The sequence below is a fragment of the Homalodisca vitripennis genome, chromosome 2 (genome assembly GCF_021130785.1).
Source record: "Homalodisca vitripennis isolate AUS2020 chromosome 2, UT_GWSS_2.1, whole genome shotgun sequence".
NCBI classification, from domain to species: domain Eukaryota; kingdom Metazoa; phylum Arthropoda; class Insecta; order Hemiptera; family Cicadellidae; genus Homalodisca; species Homalodisca vitripennis.
This window is the reverse complement of record NC_060208.1, coordinates 37,595,338-37,620,724: the sequence shown is the minus strand read 5'-3', so window position 1 is coordinate 37,620,724 and position 25,387 is coordinate 37,595,338. Positions and strand designations below refer to the sequence as shown.

Here is a 25,387-nt window from a genome sequence, read left to right as displayed (position 1 = left end):
GAACTACATAAGATGTCAGACAGTTTAAAAGGATCTCCCCTGATGGACTCCGTGACAACGTTTCAGAGACCAAGCTGAATTGGGACAATCAGAAAAGAGTACACGATCCGCTTCGAAGTCAAATCAAGTTCGGACAAGATAAGTAGCAGTAAGTGCATCAGTACGCGGAAAGCGGGTGGCGGGAAGCTGGTAGGGGTTCCGGGTTGCCATGGTGACGGGAGAGAGTGCCGCCCAGCCAGTGTCGGAGCGAGAGTGGCGGCGTCAGCGTCGCGCTCCAGACTCTTCGCGTGCAGCAGCGACGTGTGCCTTATCTCGTCCACCCTGAGACAAACCCGTTACGCTATCTGTGGTAAACTTTCAAACGTCAGGTTGCCTGATTTCCATTCGTCATTTTAACTAGTTGTCATAAAAATATTTCGATGTTTACGATTTTCATAAATTAAATTTTTATTATATATTTGTGGTTAAGACATGAGAGTAAATTTTTATCAGTACTTAGAGAACAAAACGTTGCAATTTTTGTAAAATTATATTAATTGTTATGATGTGTCGACTCGGGAATGTGGTTAGTGTCACTGGTGCGATGTGTGAGACCAAGACGGACGGTGTGACACGACAGTTTGAAGTGTTGTCTCAATAACGTATCGGATGCTGTGAGATACCCGGGGGTTGCCGGTGGCGCCGCAGCCGTGGCGGGCGATGGAACTAAGAGTTGTCCTGACAACGGCGTTATGTGTGTTGGGCATGGGCGTGTCAGGGTGGCGACAGACGCCCAAGAACTCGGTCACCCAGCAGGGTTCGATGTACCCCCTGACCAACCTCACCATCGGACTCATCCTGCCCAAGAGTACGTTCAACGTACGCCAGTATAACAGAGCCATCAATGATGCTGTCAACGGACTCCAGAAGTCCAAGGAGAAGAAGTTCAACTTTCTCAAGAAACACAACTTCACCCCCCATCAGGTCGCCAGTCAGATGTTCTCTCTCACCCCCTCCCCCACAGGTGTGTCAGGTCAGGGGTTAAGGGCAGGGGTCAAATACTGTAGGTCAATTACGCAATAAACATAGTAGTCCTTACTGAACTTCATAGTTGTAAACATTTTACCTTGTAATTATTATCAACAGGAATCCATAATACATAAAAAACTAAAATTGTTATTAATATAAAAATAAATGAAGGATCTCTAAATATTCTATTACGTCCCTAAATTAAATTGATATCGTGAATAAATATTATCTGCAAACTGTGATTTTCATAATTTATAGTTTCAAATTAGTAAGGTTCAGTTTTCTCTTTCAAAATATATTTAGTTTTTACATCTAAACCCTTGTAAATCTGTGTAGGTATATTCGGAGATATATTTACAAGTAGCTTATAGAAAATGATGTAAAGTTACAGTATTCACGTATTTCATATATTAATTTGAGAATGTTTCAAAAAAGTTTCTATAAAGAAATAACATATAAGGGATTTTAGTGGTTTCAAATAATTTTAAAACTGATTGTGAAGGTTGCCATGAATACAAATCAAGACGTGCGAGCTTGTCACATAAAACAATTACAGAACATCACATCCTGTTGATTGTTAGTATCATATTAACTTAACAACTCAATTATGTCGTGTTACCACTCCATTTTATACACATTCTAAATTAGTGTACACCACTGCAGAAATTTTTAAAGTAGGCATTAAAGCCCGAACCTGAACTTTTCATGTTGACACGACAACATTCCAACTTCAGCTTTCCTTTGGTTTTCCCTACGATTTAAGATTTGTTTTATTAGTAGTTGCCTCATTAACTGTCAATATTGTTGACTGGATTACGTCGATTAGTATAACGAGTGATATAAAACGTAGGCAGTCATGCTTTAACATTTTTGATAAACCTTGTAAAAATACTCGTCTTTTTATTCAAGACGAAGTTCAATTTCGTTACATTTCGCTCATGTACTTCAGTACTTTTATTGAATTTCAAAAAGTGGAAATACCCGGAAAAGTCTAAGGTTAATAAAAGATCGATATTAGGGATTCAATACACGTCAAAAATAGGCATACTCATTAATTTCGCATTACAATCAGATGTATATATGATTTATTATAATATGCACTAGACTATAAATGTATTTTCCTTGGACATTGGCTTATTTTCCTTTTTTTTCAGGAAATAATCAAGCTATATTGCTTATAAACAGTGCACACAAAATCTATTATTCTCGTACAAAAATTTGGACTCTACTTAAAACTACAGTAAAGCCACAAAAGTTATAAGGAACACGAGCGTTTAAACAAAATTTAAAGTGTCGTAAACAAATGAAGGTTTTTTGTTTGCAATAAGTAATGCAATAATAATTTAGAAAATCAAATAAAATAACAAATCTTAGACACCAATTAGAAATTTTAATTTTTAGAAACTTTAGGTTTGGTGGCAATTTAATTTTTTTCTAAATTATACAAATCCGAAAACCTTATTAAAGTTTTTTTCTTACGAAATATGGAACTGCTCCATATTGCAACCTTTATTGATATAAAAATCTGTCATTGTTATTTTTGGTTTATATATTGCACAAATATAAAAATAAATAAAAAATAAAGATATATACTAATTAAGAAACAATATTTTGTAGGAGTAAATACGAGTACTTCTAAAGAAGAGCCAAAAACATATCCGTATCACTAGGGTCACAGTAACAAGGGATGAAATTGAAAGATTAACAGGTAGTAAAATTATCCTATTAATTAAATCCGTTAAAGAACCATTCCATTTCCCTGAACAATAATTTTTGATGCGTCGATATGATCTTCATGCAATACGATGTTACAAAAGCTTTAAACCCTCTAAATCCTTGTAATTATTTAATTGCTGATTAGTTATTCAAAGATAACGTACTATTATGCCATTGGACAAAGATCAACCATTTTAAATTTGAAACGAGTAATTATTACAAAGCATCTCAAAAATAATGTACCCTCACATACATATAATTGAAATTTAAATATTCTGTACTGGTTTAGTTGGAAAATTTAGCCTATTAATTTCGTAACAACGATAAATTTAAGAAATTATTATAAACTTTTAATGGTAGAATTTGCTTTGTAAAAAATCAATTTATATAATTATGTTACAATCCAAAAAGGAAAAAATAGTTATTAAAATTGTTTTATATTACATGTGCACACTTACCTCTTGATAAGTCTTTCAACACTCGTATGAGACCTTTCATCTCCACCTAGTTACCACAGCATAACGTTTCCATACATTGATGTGAAGAGGAGGATAATTATCATCCTTTTTCGTAAGGAAAGAATTTTATTACTAGTTACTAGTTTTTCCAGCTGCTTCTACTTGTCTACTACTCTATATTAATATCTTAGTTTATAAAATATCGCGAATATAGGGTTACATTGTGAAAGGATATTGCTACAAACAGAACATATTCTGAAGTTAATGTGTTTTTTATTACGTGTATTGTGCAGTTATTCAGTCTATTTTTAGCTGTCAATATAGACCGTACAGCTTTAATAACAAAAACTTAATTCCAATCCCGTGATTATTACCGATAGTTTGCATCAAATTATGAATTGTCTGATGACAACGAAATTCATTTTTAAACAGGTTATTCTTAAACATATTTTACTTTAGCTTGCTAATGTAACTGTATAATTGAACAAGCCACTATATTTTAAAATTTCCACATAAAAACGTTTCCAATTAAGATAAAATAACTTAAATCCTAATATTTCATTTCTGTATTCAAACAACGCTTCTGTATAAAAACGATTACCTCAATCAAAACTCCATTCATCACATTAACTACTCCCTCCATCCAGCCATATTATTTGGTTTTGTACACATTTATTGAACACAGTTCTTCACCAATTATTGCCATTCACACGTATAAGTCGAATTATATCCAAGTGAAATTTTGGATTCACTAAGACGACAGGTAGATTGTCTCATATTCGTATTTGGATCTATATCATATCTTAATTTATTAAAATATCTTGTATGTTAATAAAACATTTGCAATAAAAATGCTAAATTAGGTGGATTTTTTTAAATACCAAACACTACTTTTGCAATATATTAGACCAATCAATCAATCTTTATTACAGATATATGATTGAAGTGTGTAGCATACGTCGATATTAAAAATTCAGAGCTAAAATGTTTTATATTCTCCTCACATCAGGATCACACTCAAATATACCTTTGCCAATTATCCATCTACAGCGCCGAAATCAATATCCTGATTCGGTTATTTCCTAGTCAAATTTCAAAAATCTGTAACGTTATAAAATGCTTGTGACAGTATAAAGCGTTTCAAAACGAGTTTTTTGCACATTGGGCGTTGCGGCATTCTTTATCTAAGTTTGGGCAGCTTTTTGGTGAAACAAACACCTGATTGTAAGGGCAGATTTTCGTAAACGACCGTTCTGTGTCCACCAGTTCGGTAGTTTACCCTGCCACTGGTCTCATACGAATGAATATCTTGGCCAGTTATCATGGCACATTTAGACATACAGAACAGAGTTGTTTCGAAAGTTTAGAGATTTTGCTGAGTCAACAGCTGCACTGTTTTAATGGTTTCTCTACGAGACTATTTGAAATTCAAATTTTTATCCTATTCGATTATTTGCTTCTGCAACAGAACCACTCCGTAGGTAACGTGAGGGAATCAAGCCATAAGGCCTTCATCAGAACTTGAGTTGAGCAATACTTGGCTAAAGAGCTCAAAATAAAAATGCCTGAATCCTCAAATTTATTTTGGAAAATTATCCAATTGGGATAAAAAATTGTCAATGTGGTCCTTCCATGTTAACCCTCGATCTAGATGTATTCCAAGTAATTTAGTAGCCTGTTTTCTTAAAGAATTTAATCATAATTATTGATTTTAGCAAAAGTCTATTCTTCCAAAAAAGATTTTTATTTTCCAATGAAGCAGATAATCGAATCATCTAGCTACTGCACGACTTGTCCAGGCAGTGGTGATGACTCGATATCATTGACATACATGAGTAACAGAATTTAACTGAGAATTGATCACTGAGAATCCCCGTAGCACAAGTGGATTATATTTAAAAACTGATGTCAAATTTGGACAACCTGAGTTCTGTGGCTTAGAAATTATATAAACCACAAGGATGGCACGCTTAGAATTCCACGTGATTCCAATTTTTGGAGCAGAGTTATGTGGTCATCACAGCACAATGCCTTTGGTAAATCGAAGAGGCACCTAGGGTGATAATTTGAACTTTTAATCCCACGACAACCAAGTCGACTAGACTAACAACAGCGTATATATCCGATTCTTGAACCCAATCTATTCAACTGATGGTAGGTTGTGTTTATCTAAATCCTGCTGCACAATTATATCAAAAATGTTTGTTTCTATTTTTTAACACGTGCAAAATTGAGACAGGCCGGTAGTTGCTTGTGGAACTGGAATCGTCCATTTTGAAAATTTGTTTTGACTGGAATCTTTAAAACCGTTGAAGGATAGGGATAAAACTTCTTGATTAAAAGACACATTAATGAGTTAAGTTAGAGGTCTCTAAATATGCATCGATCACTTTTTGTATGAGATACATTTGGTTGGGAGTTACTGAAAATTCGCTCGACATTTTCTTCAACGACAGGTGCCAGTGCCATTGAGGATACCTGACTATGTCTTCGCGTGGGATTTATCTGACACTGTAATTGTCAAGGATTTAGGTCATAAGCCAAAGACAAGAAAAATCTGTTGAACTCATTTGCCGCCTCCTATGCTTCACCTACGAGTTTGTCTGCGGACTTTTTTAATTTCTTCGTATGGCTTTCATTATTGTTGATGATGTCCCAAAGCGTTTTAGGAAAATTTCTTGATCAAATTATTGATTTAGTGACATCATATGTTTTAGCAGCTTTGATCACTTTTTATACTTTTTGAAAAAAAAGAAACATTTGAGTTCAATGTTTGAGTCATTTTGGTTCATTTCGGAGAAAAATTTTATATTTTGTCTCAAGACCAATGTGTCTTTAGTGATCCACTTGTGTGCCATTTAAGGAAAATTTCTGATGGGTTTTTATCATGCATTTAAATTAAAAAGCAAGACATCGTAAAACTGTGTATATTGATGTTCTACGACGGATTAATTTAAAGTTAGAAAATCCAATTTTTCTTTGGTGAGAGCAGTATTGAGAAGCGCAATTTTTTTAGTCCTTACGTTTATTACTGTTTTGATCATTTTTGGCTCTTTTTCTACTAGTAATTATGACCTCTTAGTCATATTGGTTCGGATTGAGGTGCTGACTATGTTTTGATACTGAGATGTTTTGAAGATTAAAAATTGCGTTCTTTATGGCTGTCTGATTTGTAGTAATACACGCGTCGGAGTCGTGATCAACAACTCTAGATCAAAAAACTTCAAGAAATTCACAAATTTGCTGGGGAATTACACGTTAAAATGACAAAAGATTTTGAATTGTATGATAGAAGTTTGATACCGACTGCTTTAACAATCAGATACACTATTTACAGTCGGGAACTAAGCTGAATTCTAAAGAGGTGTCAGCTTTCCATTTTGGAACCTGCAGAGGTGTTGCGTGTCAAAACCACGAGTAACACGATGACACAAAGATGGGAGTGCAAGCCTTCTAATCACGATAACACAGCTATACAGCCTTGGATGCTGCACCTTTCTTGAAAATTGAACTCATACTGTAGTTCAAAATGCATATGCATAATTTTTACATATAACTGAACTGCTATAAGGCTTTCTGGTTACAAAAGTATTACGAAAGTATTAAGAATTATATAATTATGGTAAAAATTGTGTACCTGTCCAAACAATGTTATGTAAATAAAACGTTTAAAATAAAGAATCTTCAGTTTTAAATTTGAAAACGACAGCTAATTGTGAAATTTGCCTTTCTTCCGACTGAAACGGAAGGGACTTTTACATTGGCTGTAATCGGAAATTTACTTTTAAATGGGTTTAACCCCAAGAACCCCTTTATACACAGGAAATATTATAATCTACAAATGTCCGATCCTCAATTTAGCAATCTATATAAAAACTGTCCTTACGGTATACGCTGCAAGGATAAGTTCCCTTTAGACACAATGTGTTATTGCTTTCTACGTTTCTTAGATCTGAAATAATATTTCTTAAATCACACATTTTACAAACATTATACAGTTAGCGCTTTATTATGATATAAATTGAAGACCTCTATTATTTTCCTAATTTGATTTTTAATAAATTATTAACACAACTTGGTATAGAATGTTTTACATAGGAATGTTTTATTAAAATGGTAAATGTAGTATTCAAAAGTAAAAATATTAAATATATAAATTCGCTAAATATTCGTTAACTGAAAAATACTTGACTTAGGGGGCGCGCAATTTAACGGATACTCTAAATACTTTTAAAGAATCTTCAAGTTTCAGTTCATTGGGAAGGGCATCGCATAGTCTCTGGTATATAGGGAATTCCTCTTCCACACTTTAAATATCCGAAATGGATAGCTTCGTAAAAATTTGATTGCTTTTGAAATTTGTTTACAGTGAGGTTTGATTAAAAGCACTTTTTAAACTAAAAAAGTAGCAATTTTTAAAACTAATTTAGGGTTGTCATCTCTTAATTTAAAACTTACAAATAACATTAAGTCTTTAGTCTTGAAATAATAGTTGATAAATTTGGATTTTTCAGAACACAATATCATTTATCAGGTGCGTACAAACATTCAAGAAGATTATAGTAACACAATAACTGCCTAATGACGACAATACTTTTACAGCAAATCAGTGTAACGGCCGAGAATATACGTTTTATTCCCACGACACATATTTGTGTACCGTATTTGTATTTTTTGTATGTCAAAATCTAAAGGTTTTAATTTATTTTAACTAGACCTAACGAGTACGAGTCGTATAGTAGACTTTGGCTTTTGTATGGCCAGAAAGCATACTACCTCTTATTTTAAACTCTATATTAGGTTACGTGAAGGTGAGTTTAAAGAGTCTCGACACGGTCTTAAAGAGTTTATCAACACAACTATAGGATTATAATTTGCCAGAGGAAAGTTCTAACAATTTAAAGTAACATGAGAAGTTATTCATATAAAATGAAGGAAAAGCAGCATTATACAACGTGCTAAAGCCTTATAAACGTGTCAGGCTCTAAGAAGCTGAGAGCTCCCAGGGCTTGGATGTATGTATTCGCAAAGGATTAGAACCCTGTAAACTTAGTTGCTGTAAACATCAATATATTGGTAACTCTTAATAACTGAGGTAACTAATGTACACAGAAATCTTCTAGTAGGTGGAAGCTTCTAATGACAGGATGCCTTCCAAGAGCAGGACCTCCCATAGTTCAAAATCTGTTACATGATACAAACTTATATAACCATAGTAGCTAAGACATTTAAACGGTATTAAAGGTTGGGAGTAAAACACCTGTATTTTATAAAAAAAATGTAAATCTACCTTAATCTTGGGGCAAGTTGGTTAAAGGACTGGTAGGAATTCCAGATAAGGCAGTATACATTATACAGGCGTACAGTTCTAGCAGCATTGTGTCATCAATTTCGGAGACCTGCGTCAGTATTGTGTGGTGATGCAATCAAAATAATGATTGTTTAATATAATGAACCAGTGTGAAACTCCTTGCCTGTTAATTAGCATGAATTGAAACTGTGACATAATTTGACATCCGGTGTTACGTAATTCTGATAATTAATAAAATGCACCAAATCACTTATCCAATGACACTCTAAAAATTGTCATTGAAACGTTTTTAAATAATGAACAGCACAACATAAAAAGATGTAACAGTTTTAAAACTAAAATTATAAACTATTTATCACAATAGTTCATATTCTTTTTCGAACTGTCATTAATCAATAATGTTTTGAACTAGAATGAATATTGTCCTTAAATAAAATTAAAATTTGAGGTATACATTATAAATCACATTATATTTCATAAAATTACGACTCGAGTCTTTCTACTTCAATTATTTAAATTTGAATTAAACATAAAACTAAAACAATACTAAAACCAATATCAGAACTACATATTGCTGAAATTAGCGTAGTGTGTAATTTATAGTTAAGGATCTAGAACATTTACATTCCTTTAACAATATATCCACTGCGTATTATACTTAATGTATAGTATGCAGAATATTTTCATTTTAATACTAATGGTAATCTAAAAAAAAAACTTTACAAACCGTTCTTATTATTTATGAAATGTTTATTTCGTTGTAGTTTTTTTAATAAATTATGGGGAAGTAAATCACGTCACACCAAAGAAGCGTATACAACACAATACTAGGAGAACATATACTAGTATACTTCTACAGCACATTTTACTAGTAAAAATAATGAAAAAATGTTATATAAACATAGGTCCAACAATGCTTCGTTAGTGAGTTACAGCTAGCGAAAGATTTCGCCTGAATTCCTTGGTAAAGAGTTAACATAAAGCCATACTGAACTTTTGGAAAGGTCAATTAAGTAAGAAAATATCGTGGATTCTTATGTATTTTTACCTGATAAAGCTAATAAAATAGGTTTCTGAACTGTACCTGTAGTAGTTTTTGAGGGATTCAGGGTTTTAAATGCAAAAAATTGGGGCACGAAACAATGTTTTTTTAAGTTTGATGTACAATAACTTTGTTTAAATTGGTAATAAATACATAAAATCAACAAACATTAATTGTAGAGAATTTAATTCTGAGAAAATTGATATAATCAAAGTCTAAAATAAAACAGAAATAAGTACCAAAAAAATCAATTTTATTCAGTATAATACATTACTAGGTTTTAAGCAAAATTAATCAGGTTGGGCCAACCGTACGCACCTTTTTGTAATAGATGTTCGAAAATGAGGCCATCATTATCAATACATTTTACAGCACGTTTGTGTATTGCTTTTGTTGCGTTTCTTAATTTTTCAGGACTTCCCTGTATTTGCACAGCCGAATCCATAATACGGGCAATTAATTCATCACGAGAATTGACTTTTGTCTTGTATACAATGTCTTTCATCCAACCCCCGATGCAATAATCCAATGGAGATAGATCTGGTGATCTTGGTGGCCAAGGGTGAGGCCCTCCACGACCAATCCAGTGTCCACGAAATTGATGATTTAAGTAAGCAGAAACGGCACGTGAAAAGTGGGGAGGTGCTCCGTCATGCTGGAAGTACAAATTTTGTCTGAGATGTAAAGGAACATTATCTAACAGCTTGTGGCAACTCTTCTTGAAGGAAATGCAAATAGAACTCAGCATTTAGGCGTCCAGGTAATATGAAAGGTCTAATCAGCCGATTGTGCAAAAAGGCCACACCAGATCATTGACGCTAAATCGGTGTTGAAATTTTCTGTTCCACTACCTCATGTGGATTTTCTTCTGCCCATGAGTGTTCATTGTGCAAGTTATTGACACCATCCCGAGTGAATTGTGCCTCATCCGTAAACAAAATACGCTTGTAGAGTTGATTATTAATATTCAAAAAGTTGCAAAACTCCAAGCGAAGCGGACTATCCCCTAGCTGTAGATGTTGAACCTTATGTTTATGAAACGGATAAAATTTGTTTCAATTAAGTGACCTCCACACCGTTGACTGCGAAACTCCTATCCGCCTAGAAATACGTCGTGTGTACTTACACCTGGACTGCGATGAACAGCATTAATATAACAATTATCATCATCAAGTTGACAGCTCGTTCATAATTGGTTTCTAGTATTTGGTAGTGATCCTGTTTTCCCGAAGAGTACGAAAAGTTCCTGAAATTGTTTTGGTATCTGGAATCCTCATATTAGGGTAACGTAGTTCATATTCTTCTACAGCAGCCTCTAGCATTACCATTACAGTAACCCAAAATAAAAAACCATATCAGCGTATTCCTCTGATGTAAATAAGTAAGGCATTTTTTCGCTGAATTAAACAATCGAATTATTAACTCACAGAAAAATTGCATTTAATAACACGATTCACAGAACCCGATCTCCTGCTGTAGCTTGCAAAACACCAATAATACACAGTTCTAACGTAACAGTACAGAATACCATTGTTGATCAGCTGTTATTCGTCCGTTACCAACTTAGAAATTAATAAAACAAAAAACTGCATTTCGATGATTAGTGAACAATAATGGGAAAATGTTTGCTTCATTTATTTTCGAACATTTGATGTAAATTTTTTATTAAAAAAAAAAATACAACGTAATAAAACATGATTTTTTTTATTTAGAAACAAATTTATTTAACAGTTAATCTTGTTTTCTCAATTTATTCTCATCATTAAGGAACAAACATTTTGTTTTTGTTTTATTTTAACTAAATACCGTACGGTATTTCTTTACAGCTAGTAATGTATTATACTGAATAAAATCGATTTTTTGGTACTTATTTCTGTTTTATTTTAGACTTTGATTATATCAATTTTCTCAGAATTAAATTCTCTACAATTAATGTTTGTTGATTTTATGTATTTATTACCAATTTAACAAAGTTATTGTACATCAAACTTAAAAAAACATTGTTTCGTGCCCCAATTTTTTGCATTTAACCCTGAATCCCTCAAAAACTACTTCAGGTACAGTTCTGAAACCTATTTTATTAGCTTTATCAGGTAAAAATACATAAGAATCCACGATATTTCTTACTTAATTGACCTTTCCAAAAGTTCAGTATGGTTTTTATTTTACTCTTTACCCCAGGAATTCAGGCGAAATCTTTCGCTAGCTGTAACTCGCTAACGAAGCGTTTTCGAACCTATGTTTGTATAACATTTTTTCATTATTTTTACTAGTACAATGTGCTGTAGAAGTGGGGGGAGAACTTTCATGAATCACCCTGTATATATATATATATATATATATATATATATATATATATATCGCCTCAGTCACATTTACTTAATCTTATTTATACTTAAGTGTACATAATAACATACTCGATATTGTACGATAATACCTATAATCCTAGATTACAATAAGAGAGAATTAGAAAATGCATTTATACAAATCTATTCTGGTCTCTAATTTCACGCTCACAATAGTTCAGAATTTATTTTAAGCTCTATCTAATTTGAAAACAATTATTTCAGGACCTTTAAATTGGAGTAAGAAGCGGCTTCTAAGAGACCCAATAAGATAACTCGAAATTGTACTTACATATAAATAATAGTTTTTAAAATAATATGCTCGTAATACCAATGAGTTACTTACCGCTGTTGAGAATATGTTATATGATACAATATGATAGCACTCCGCTATAATTTTCAAAAAGAAGTAGGTCATATTAAACTGAAAAGATTTGTATTCTTAAAAATGAGCACAAGTATTATTACTTTTATACGTCTTAGAACTAAACGACCAAACATTTCTAACAAGATATAACATTTAGAAATCAATCAACGTTGCTTTGAAAGGATATGTCTTTGCTAGTCTAAGGTAAAGCTAGGACAAGCTGTATTCGTTTGTATCCTCGCCTTTCATTCTTGTAAAGCAAGTTTAGTCTTCTGGAAACTTGATGTAATACCGTGTATCTACTTCAATTCCGATCCTTGTTCGATATTCACCCAGTGTATCACTTTTGATCTTTACTCTAAGCATGATTTCCATTTACATCCTGTCGTTATCGTTATACCTCTCAATACTGATTTCAATGGTTTCCCCGCCCTTCAAAACATTCCCCATTGTGTCAAGAACGATCCCTCTACATATTAAAGATGGGAATATGTCATACCATTTCTTGAGTAGCATGCTTCAAGGTGGATTCGTGCAAATATCATTTCATTCTCGAGAAATTCTGCGGATTTAAAATTCAGATTTTAGAGGACAGTGATAGATTTCAGATGAGGTATCCTGCAAAAGATCTAAAGATAAATGGTTTTCTACCTATTCTCCGGATAACGGGCAGATAAGGAAGAGATGCAAGAGCCCTTAATAATACCTATACAACATTCATAAAATTTAAATTTTAGACTCAATTCATTCGCTAGCTACCACCATGGCATGCTTACGCAAATTCAAATTCCACGGAAGGACGTTAAAAAATATCAAACTCAACATGTGATCCTACATCACATTGCAAAATCTTATATGAATGTACTAAATTAGTTTGTTGTTTGGTCGTTTCTTTGACCGTGTTCTTGCTTACGAATGAGATAAATGTAAAGATAAATCTATTTTAGTATATACTGTAATATACACCATAGTCGAACTCAATAGCCCTCAATTGGAAATGAAGCTCCATTCCAAATATCAAGTATATAGGTAAGTTTGTTCCTGATTTATTTGTTGACAGACTCACATACAGCCAGAAATTAATTTTTTTCAGCTACTTGAGTGATACTCTTTTCTAACGGTCGGCTAAAAAATGGATGTTTCGCGAAAGGTTGGCACAACTAATAAGTTTCATATTTGTCTCTTAAACGGCTTATGAGATACGATTAGTTACATAAAACGCATATAGATATATAGACACTAAACGAAGCGAGATAGGACATATTTTCATATGAACTTATTGATTTTTTCATTATCACATATATTACGCATCTCTTCCAGCCAAACCTTTATTAAACTTTTATTAAAATGTATTCAACATCACTAAACTTTGATTATTGTTGTTACTAACAGGTAGTGCTAAAAATGTATTAGCCTTCACTAACGTCAGAGCTAGATTGTCCCACGTTACAATTTAGTTAATAATTTGTATCTTAAAATATGCAAATATATTGTATGTAAAAAATATTTTTCTGATAAAAAGCCTGAATAAGATGATTTGTTGGAAAGAATTAGCCACACGCTTAATTATCATATATCAGATAACCTATATATTTTTCAGATTTCATATATCTAAAAATACAAACTTATGATAAAATTTTTGTTCCCGATCGTTTTATTAAACAACACTGTGACAACATAAAGCCTTAACATTTCAGGAATACACCTATGAGCCACAGTTTCATGATCCTATTGTTTCACTTTCCTCGCTCATTAGTGACCGGGAAGTCTATTCAAATTCATTTTTAAATGTTGCCTTAAAAGCAAAATACGTACTGCTAAATATATACATCAGAAACTAAAAACAAACACTGCAAGCTGTATTCACACTTTCTTCAATAGAAAACATTTCCTTTTTAAAAGTCCAATACACCATTGTAATGGAAAAGTCTGCAAAAAAGCTGAATTTTAAAGGGAACCAGCTCTCCTGTACTTTGGAACCCACACTGACGTTGCATATATATGTAGTGTAACCCTACTAACAAAAATAATACAGCAACAAATACTTTACGATACGCCAAATGAGAAGATACCCGTCATAACAGCAATAAAATACCAGGAACATTGTTTGTTTTTGTTTTTAGTCAAATATTTATGTCATGCACATTCTAAAAGCATACTCAAATGTTTGTTATAAATAGGGCTTAGTTATATTATATAAATTGATAAGTAAATGTGACAACCTACATCTAGTTTTAAAGAGGAGGCCATCCCGCGAATAAAACAAATGTTTAAGGAAATATAATTTTATCTGCTGGACAACACAGATCTAGCATCACCATTTTTTATACATGTAAAATTAAAACTATTAAAAAGTATACTTTATTTTCCATTAGAACATTATTTGTAATCATATACCTTTCTCAGTTAACGAACCCGAATAGATTAGCCACATTTTTATCTTTTTTTAACTACGAATCATTGTGTTACTAGTGTGTACAGAGCTCATATAAGGTACTGCACAAAATATTCAAATTTCGTACACTGCAGTAATTTTTTACTATCATAGTTAATTTAGAATTATTCATGATTTTTTAAATATAATTTTCGTTTATGACACAAAATTAAATAATTTACATAATACATTTATTTACTTGATTTTAAAAGGCTTATATTCATGAAAAACTATATATATATTAAAAGTTGTTTTCTTCGATTATATTTTATAAACATGTAACTTCCTGGAGTTATAAATTAATAAATATATCATATTACGCCCTAAAGCTACTACTTCTTCTAAACATACTACATACTATTTTTATAAGATTTTTAATGCTATTAACATAATTAATATTTATAGTTTAATAATCATGATATTGTGTAGAAAATATGGTTGTACGTTAAATTAAACTTTTACATCTATATTTACAAATCTAAATATTTAGTACCTAAATATAAACTGTATAAAAATGTCTTATCGACTGGACATCTATATTTACAAATCTAAATTTTTAGTACCTAAATATAAACAGTATAAAAATGTCTTATCGGCTGGAAAATAACGTGTTCATTTTATTATCAATCCCTCCCTCAATAAATACAGCCAACGCCAAGAGCGAAGTAGACTCGACATAAAACTGCTTGACCTATAGTGTGTTTGAATTACGAATAGAAACCTGGTCATAAACAGTTTCTGGTTACAAGCAGAAGAGTAGCAATGGCGGGTCGATAGTTATCGGGCAGTCCTTTTGATTTCCTTTCTTCCCTGATTTATCGTTTATATTTACATTTTCCAGTAATATCACGAACTATATTCAGATCAATTTCCAATTCTAAGCAAATACTACTGAAAAAATATTTTACGTACTGTATAGTATCCTACTCTTATAAAATCACTCACAAGTAACATTACTATGTATGAAAAAAAACATTACAAAAAAAGGAATAAACACATTTCTGTGTAGATAGTGAATATTTTGAAGGTAAGATATTTATTTAAAAGATACATTTAAAACGTTACTTGACGGAAATTGGAAAGAAGTATCATTAACTTTTAAGTTATTCGTTACGTTATTACAGTAATTATATTTTTTACTATTAAACACTTTTATATATAACTTGAATAAAATGTCCTCAACGATTTTACTTGTATTTTGAACTAGAAAACAATAGTTTTATTTTTATAAACTTAATGGATACTTTGTTTAGAAAATAACAAAATGTTAATGTATAAAGCATTACTGCGGTAGTTACCGTAATTGTTACAAACGACCAAGTTAACAATAGAGTTGAAATTGTAACTTTTCGGAAGCAGTAGTGTACTATATTATTCTGTACTTGTCAAGGGATGTGCTCAGATACCAGTGGTTGACGTTAACATTAACAATGTATATTTACTTTTAATATGTAGAAGTAGGAAACTCTAGCTCTTAACGACAGCAGTTCACAGTTCGGGTTTGATGCATGTGTTGCCTTTATGTCTCACCTTCTACATGTAACAAACCCAGGTTGGGATCTCTGAGGGTTCCCTACGAATATTTCTAAGAAACTGTGAAAACAATAAATAAAAGTTTACTACCCATTAAAACATCCTACTACAAGCTAAATAATTTCCAAGCAGTACGGTATTAACCGAACTATAAGTTATTTAAGTAAATAATTATTGCATAGTTCATTTATATGTTTTGTATGTCAAGAATTAGTAGAGGAGTTTCACAACCTATACATATTTAATATCTAGTAGTCCTTCCTCGCCACCGAAAACGTTTAAAAGTTTCTTGCAGCCTCAATATTTAAAGTATGGTCACATATGAGAGGAAGTGACAGGCTACTAGCATATTCAACACAAGTGTATCAACAAATTTCACTTGTCACTCGTGCTGCTGGGGCGGAGCATAATATCGCTTTAAAAACCATGAAATCCGATGATTGCATGATTATTCATTCTTTAATAAATTTTTACATGAAACACGTAGTATAGGCACACTTCAACGTCAATCAGTATGTTTTTGACGAATACCACTCCTTAGTAAATGAATAAACTAGTAGTCCCTCCTTGCCGGGAACTTTAAAAGTTTCTTGCCGCCTCAATATTGGAAGTATGGTCACATATAAGAGAAAGTGCCACGCTTTTTACACAAACTTTTTTTTCACAAGTATATTTTTATAAATTAAAATAAGAATCAGTAGGTATTTTTATTAAAAAAAATTATAATATACTATCAACAAATTCAAGTTTGTAGTATTGTGTTTCCAAGGTATGGTACAAACAATTATATATGCTAACCAACCTTTCAGTTCATTAAATTTTATAATATTATGTTTAACATTGAACATAAAAATTACGGTTCAATTAATATTACGCACTTTAGACACCAAGATGGAATTTTTCGGTACTTTAATTACCAGTGGGGCGTAGCCAGCAGGGATTGCAAAAATAATAATAGGCCTATATTTATTCTACGAAACATGAGAATGACCATGTAAAATTTAAGTAAAACCGTATTATTAATTTAAGCGTAAAAACGGTACAAACAAACAAAGGTACTTTCGCATTTATAACATCATTAGGATGTCTAGTATTATATGTACACATGTAACTCTTTATTACTCTTTTAAAATTTGTCACCTAAAGGTCATTTATATGCACCAAAATCGAACTCAATGTTTCTAATATAAAAATTTAAAAGTTCTATGTATAATTTCAAGTGTTAAGGTAAGATCGTTCTCCAGATATCTTGCAAACTGATAAACATTCAGACAGAAATTAACTTTTTCCAGCTCCTCGATGGGTAGATGTTTCTAAAGGTTAGCTAAAAATGTGAAAACAACATAGCTCCTAAGAAATTAATGTACTATATTAAAGATGTTTCTTGTATTCCTTAAAAATGTTGTTTTAGATTTACATTATCAACCAAATAACACTTAGGGTCAAAACTTGAAGTTTTGCCGAACAATCACTCACAAATTCATTTAATTGTAATTCAGGATATGTTTTCTTCACGGCCATCTTATTTCTTATTGCATTTCTTCTATATTGATAAAAGAACTACAATTATCAATAAGATGTCTTTGGTTTATTTTCGAACATGTTGATATATTTTTAGCAAGGATGTGTATTTAAGTATGAATTATCTGAGGGCAACCAAAGCCATCTTAATCCAGACAATTAATTGTCAAAGAAAGCTTCAGTCAACATCAAACAACGCTTCTGTATTAATATGATTAACCTTGATTATAGTTACGTTCACCGCATAAAATACTCCCTTCTCCCAGCCAAACCAATTTCTTTCATTTAAAATTAATCAACATTACAATTTCTCGTTAATTATTAATCCAAAATATATCCGCGATGTGGTTTAACTAACGGGATAGCTATATATATATATATATATATATATATATATATATATATATATATATATATATATATATATATATCACAGTATACAAAATCTTGAATGTAAACAACATATCTCCAATAAATATCCTTGATAAGATGATTTGTTTCAGATAAAATACTGATCTTATTGTTACATCTACCGGATAACCTATACTTTTTTCGAGTATTACATTCATAAAATTACAAATTTTTAATTGTAGTTAATCATCGTTTTAATACATAATAATGTAATACACCAGGCTTTAACATTTCAGGAATAAATCTATGAGTCACAGTTAATTGATCCTATTGTTTCATTCGCATTACCGATTACTTACAGGAAAGTCCATTAAAATTTATTTTTAATGTTACCACCTAAAGGAAAAATGTACTGCAAAACTTACAATCAGATACTAATACCCACCTTTTGATTTACACATTATTCACACAATCAATACACTATTGTAATGAGACAGTATGGAACAAAGCTGAATTGTGAAAAGGAACCGAAGGAACCAACTCTCTTGTACTTTAGAACCTGATATAGTGGCGTCAACAGTCCGAGTAGACACAGTGACGGGAGCGCAAACCTTATAACCAAGATAGTACAGTAAAAAAGATTTTGATGCTGCACATTTCTCGATTTTTGGATTTATACGGTGGTTCATACATTAGGATGTGTCAAATGGGAAATTTGCAACCTATCATATGCATTGCAGGTTTTGTCATTCATGTATTTAATTTCTCAATAATTTAATGCTCAAATGTTCAGTTTATAAATTTACTTTGTTACATTATGGAAATTGATAGGTGAATTTGAAACCTTAAATAAGGTTTAAAGTCATCTCGCATACAAAAAATGTACATCCAAGAATACACTTTTATTAGGAAAATTTACGTTAATACCTTTTAAATGACAAAATTTGCGTTAATGAATTGTATTTATATTTCTCAATAAATTTGTACATGTCTAAATTTTTAACGAATTAGTTTAAATAATACACTGTAGCAACACACACCAAAACATTCTGACGATGGATGGTGCGCCCCCCCCCTTACAAACACCCCGCGCCTAACAATGCTACTAGTAGCCTACTACGGATAAAAAAAATACTGATTATTCTCATAATTTGATGCAATAAGCTAACACCATAACGTGATACCGTAAACAAGTATACTTACGTTTGTATTCATTTATCTGTTTTGCTGACATCATATAAATGAAACAGACAGTAGTAACCATGGCCACGTCATAGGAGGAACAGCTGGTGGTTATAAACGATATGCCAACACCGCGTCGATTCGGCCTATTTAGTGCAGGCGACACAATGTTATTACAAACATAACGAAAATACCTAATAACAGATAACTGTGATAACATGAAGTGAGTTTAATTTTTAGTTTTTTTCTTTCAACATACAAACTGAAAAATTACCATCGAAACTTGGCTTAGACGTTCACATACCAATGAATAATTTGATTTTGCTGATGGTAACTAATATATTTTATACTGCTATAACTGTAATTTTAAGTGTCTGTGATTTGGTTTAAGACAAATAAATTTGATAAATGCTAACTATAAAAATGAATTCTAGTTTTCTTTAACGTGTAAAATAAGAAATATTTAAACGTATATGTTATTTATACTCACATAAATATCTCATCTTTTTCGTGAAAAATCTCATCTTTATCTCTCAGTTTACATTGAAGAAAACAAATATTATTACACCGTCCTTGTTGAATATCATCAATTGTTCTATGTAAATATTGCTTTTTTAACAACACAAGCACACGTTGGATTAATTTAATAACTATTTTTATTTTCATTTCGTTTATAGTATTAAAGCATAGAGTAATAAAGTAGTAACACCGCTAATTATTGAAACTTTTCTACAACCTCTGTTGAGCACGGAGTAAGAAAATATGCAGATAAAAAATTTAAGCTATATATATATATATATATATATAATATATATATATATATATATATATATATATATATATATATATATATATATATACATTTTCTAGCATGCATCAGAAGTATAATTTACTTGAAACAGAAGTTTTTACATGCGTGCAAATCGTACAGCATTGCGTGCGAAGCTGTGGATAACTACTAGTAACCATTACAATAAATATATTTATCTTGTTTAGTACTAAATTCACTTATTTAGGAACATACATAGAAGTTTAATCAATTACATTGTTCATATAATGTATTTAAAAAATAGTTTTATTCGTTAGTTTCAAATAACAGTAAATGTTTTACAAGAGTGTATATTTTTGTTAAAAAGTAGCGGTAATTATAATAATATTGAATAATGAACTAAGTTAAAAATATAAAAGATGGTTTTACTTTCATATTAAACTAATAACAATAGTTATATTTCTTAGTTTACCTTAAGAGATACTTAGTTCAGGAAAACAAACTTAATGTAATTTAAAGACATTACTGCGGTAGTTATCATAGTTGTTCTAAATGACCAAGTTAACAATAGAGATGAAATTGTAACTTGTCAGAAGCAGTGGTGTACTATATTATTGTGTACTTGATAAGGGATGGGTCCAGAAACCAGTGGTTGTCGTGAACAATATAAATGGTTACTTTTGATAAGTATATTTAGGAAGTATATTGTTTGTGTTCAACTTTTATAGCCACAGTTGGTATGTAATTTACGTGTTATCTAGACGTCAATCCATCTGGAAGTTACAAGCCCCTACGAATCCCATTTGTTATAAAAAATGTAATGCCCATTAAATACATGCTACTGCTATTGCATGCTCCAATCTTTTAAACATTACATAACATAAATTAATAATATAATTAATTAAATATTGAATCATTCTGTAAACATTGGGACATTCGAGATCTTAAATTTAATACAATGAATCGATGAATTTCACACTGACACTCTTCCTACTTATGCGTGAGAAGTATTGAGAAATGAATATTCATTTAATCTCCAATGAATTATGTAAATGAAGGAAGAATTATAAACACACTTACAGTATATTTTAGGAAATAACACTCATTATTTAACGAAGAATCTTTGGAATACACTTACTTTACTTTTTACGAGTATTATTTTATCTAGTAACCTTTTAACTAATGTAAATAAATATTTTAACTATCATATTGTTTTGCAGGTATGGCACAAGCATTGAAATATTCTAAAACTGTAAGTACCCTGTAATTACCAATTATAAATTAACATTATAAAATAAATACTCGGGAGAATAACTATGTAACTAACCACTACTCAACTCCTCATGTACCGAATATGGGTTTTCATATGGAACTAGAATACGTAAGAGTGCACCTGGTGAGGTTTACGTCTCCAACAGTGTAGAGATGGGGTAGAGAGCCATTACGTGGAAGAACATGACATTAAACATTCAAAAGCTGTATCAATGTATACTCAACTCTACTGTTTAAATACATTTCACTAAATTTTAACAACGGCTGTGATCATTATAATCACTCTTTTGATTTTTTCTTTGGTTCTATAAAAAAATGTTCACCGACTGCAAAAAAAATTGCCTTAAGGTATATAAACCAGAAAACAGCAGACTAAGACATGTCTAAACAAAAAAACAAGACACCCAAGATATTTAAAAATGACATGAAGCCTGCCTTTCCCAACACATATAAAATCATTCTATAATGACTTTTTGAATAGACTTTTATTATTTAAATATTGATGTGAACCCCAATTTAACAAAAAATCATCCGAAATTATCATTTTGCCAAAATATATCAAGAAATCTTTTATATATACTCTTAAAATTTTGCATTAAACTTTAAATTCAAAAGATTGAGTTCCATGACGCAAAATTTTCCTATTTCCCTGTTTGGGTACATATTTTTCTCCATATATGTGTCCGGAAGGACCCCTCAAGAATTAAATGACCTATAGATTTGAAATGTTTCATGCACCGCCAGCGAAGCCTGTAACGAAAATATGTCAGCGTACTTATGAGTATATCTCGTTTGTTTTATGTATGTCACTTAAATTTTAAATTGCTGAGATATCGTTGTCTACATTAATTTTTTCAACAACATTCCTACTAAAGACACCAAACCTGTGAAAGAATTATTTGTAGAAACGGAGTTTTAACAGTAATGATTACTTAGTTTTTGGAGGTGAACAAAAAGTTTATAAAACATACCTGTAGTTTTTCATGACCCTGCTAAATTCTAATAGCGTCAAGTCACAATGAGACCATGCAATAGCGTTGGGATTGTTCCTACCAGAATGTAGCATTGTATAACAGGTTGCTTTAAAGAAGGTGACTTTTCAAGTTGATCAACAATAGAACTTTTTGCTGGAAATTGCAACATAAATATAATATTACAGTTTAGTGTTTAAGGAGTTATTACACTTACATTTACCTTTACCTCATCACTGAATGGAGGGTTAGATTACTAGTTATGTTTTACATAGGTTTTTACTAGATTACAGACATGCCTAACAAGTGTCAACCAAGAGTAAATATTTAACTTGACAAAATCTACCGTTATTCATATCTCAGAAATAGAGTAGGACTTGGTAAGTATACAAAAAACTTTCAATTTATAAATTTTGTATCGTATTGTCTGTACAATATTGAAACAAGCAATTGAAAACAGAGCAAACTGTGTGTTTAATCAAATAAACAAACAAACCTATTTTTACATACACGTTGTATTTATTTAATCATATAAATGTAACTTGGCGCTATATTGAGGGTACGGCACGATGAAATAACTGGTGTTTTTGTGGAGAAGAATTCTACTCTGGTAAAATACAAAGCAACGCTCGCAGTTTAATGTATAAAATCCTAATTTCAGTTAAATGGATGAAGCAAACAAATGTTTATTAATTATTGATCTACGCCATAATGTCAATATATAAGTGTTATTTACTACTAAACCCACTAGTTTTTTTTAACTTTACTTAGGTATACATGTCCATTCGTTATATGGACTATTATCTTATCAAAATAATCTGTAAAAAATCTTATATAAAAAGTATAATTAGACTATTTTTTATAGAACACCATTTAAATTTCAACACAAATACAGCACGGCAAATTTATTTATTATATCTGTAGCTTCCACAACATTTGATTATGAACATAATTAGTCTGAATGTTAGATGTTCTTCAGAGTATTGAGAAAGTAGTCAATATCCCTGTTTAATACGCATTTAATCTATATGCTAGATATGAAACTGGTGACTATATTAATTTTGTTAAAATGATAGTAATATAAAGCTATGGAATCGGGTTTTGAATGATTTCCTGGAAAATTGAAAAAATCCTTTCCCGATATTTTTAAAAAGACTGATAATATTGGAAAAGGTTTTTTTATAATTCATGAAGAATGGTAGCATAATTTACAAGAATCATATAATGAGGGCCAAAGAGAAAATTTTAATATTATTTTGAATTCTTCTATACTGAATATATAAAAACAATCATTAATAAACTTGACATACGAAAAGGTAATTCAATTTAAAATTATATTATATTTATATGGAAATCATAATGTTCATAATTCACAATTCATCATAAAGAAGGTCACACTTTTACAGTAGAACTTCACATGTCTATCTTCATCCGTTTTCTTTGCGCCTGATTAAAAGTGGGCCTGAGTGATAGCCTGTGGTAGTCAAATCACATGGACGGAAATACACCATCATTGAAGTATTTTTTTGAAGTAAAAAAAAGTTTCATGCAAAATTTTAAGTTTGCAATAAAATATTGTTCAATATATTTTACGGCTCGTTAAACAACATGTCCATATCTCATGTTAAAATTTAATATTAATGTAATCATTTAATCTATGTTATCGCTGCCTTGATAGTTAACCATAAAATATATAAAATCATTTTCTCTAGCAATAAGCCAAACCCCATTGTGTGACATGTACGAGTTCAGTTATCAGACTCTATTGTTTTCATATAAATACAAAGCGTCATGCAAATTTCACATCTGTATGTAAGTTCTTTCTCGTGACATCGATAAAAAGATAGACAGACATACATGAAATTTATATAGGTTTACAATAGATAGGCTTCTCTTAAGGTCAACCAAAAATAAAGATGTAAAACCAAAAAAATTTAAAAACGAAACTACCTATTATTTCATTTACTACTAAAAACTAATATAAATATTTATTATTAAAACTGAAGTACATTACTACTGTATTACTAAATTCAATAATCACCTACACAAGTTAGAGGGGTTTCACATTAGTGTAACTAGCATTTGTTATACTTATGTTTCTATTAAATATATCATATACTTAAATGTTATAACCAATAACAATACTCCTTTACAGTGAATACGTTGAAACTTATTTTAAATTAAAATTGTTAACTCATAATTACGGTTTCCACTATGTATAATCATAGAACATTTATTGGGTCTAAAGTAAGTATAAAAACCACTATAAAATAGTTTATTCTACACAACTCATAAGTTAAAACATGTGTTATAAGTAAGCTTCGTCAGAGGATAGTCTCATGAAATATGAAACAAGTATATACTCTCATTCCTGCCTATTAGGCGCTGGAGGTTATAAACCTGACATTAATATTTGGTGTGAATGCTTGGCCAGTGGTGGCTTTTATATGAATCGGTTCTCTATAAGTCTAATGTTTTTTTTTTTTCAGTCTCCAAAGATCTCTATAAACGGATAAATACATTTTTAAACCTACTATATTTTTGTTACTATTAAAATTACAGTTATTTAACAACATTTTCTTATAAGATATGATTTTATTATTTCCAAACACTTAGTATTGTTATTGCATGAAATAAACATTTTAATATATTATCTGTAATAGTCTTAAAAATAACACCTACAAGCAGATCAAATAGATGAAATGATTCTAGATTTACCATTATCTAGAATCATCTAAATAAATTTGTTAAATCTTGAGTAGTATATGCACAGGTACATACATTCATTTACATTCCAGCTGTGAGTTAAAGTAAAAGTGTTCATAAATATACATAATCTTTCTGAACATAAGTATTGTATCTACTTATTTACTTATTAACTAGATTAATTAAAGTGGAAGAATACATGTTTCAATTGTAATCCAAAGTGTGTCCAGAAAAAAGTAAATTATTTTAATGTCTGTTACCTGCCCTATATTATCAATTTTCAGAGTATACAGGTCGATCATAGAGCATTTTAAATTTTAATATTTTTGGTGATTAACTTCACTTTTAAAAGTCTTCAGTAGTTTAACGCTCATTGCAATAGCGTTATTTTTATTACGGTT

At 30.9% G+C, this 25,387-nt stretch overlaps 1 protein-coding gene across 7 annotated transcripts in view; it reads left to right on the top strand.

Moving 5' to 3' along the window:
* The first annotated feature begins 251 nt into the window (after nucleotides 1-251).
* Nucleotides 252-25,387, top strand: part of LOC124353819 (glutamate receptor ionotropic, NMDA 2B) — a 347,819-nt gene continuing 322,683 nt past the window's right edge. For all 7 annotated transcript variants that reach the window (XM_046803835.1, XM_046803838.1, XM_046803833.1 and 4 more), the window contains exon 1: nucleotides 252-1,003. In XM_046803835.1, coding sequence (XP_046659791.1) covers nucleotides 700-1,003 — 304 coding nt within the window. In that variant the 5' untranslated portion in view covers nucleotides 252-699. The remainder of the gene's footprint in view (nucleotides 1,004-25,387) is intronic.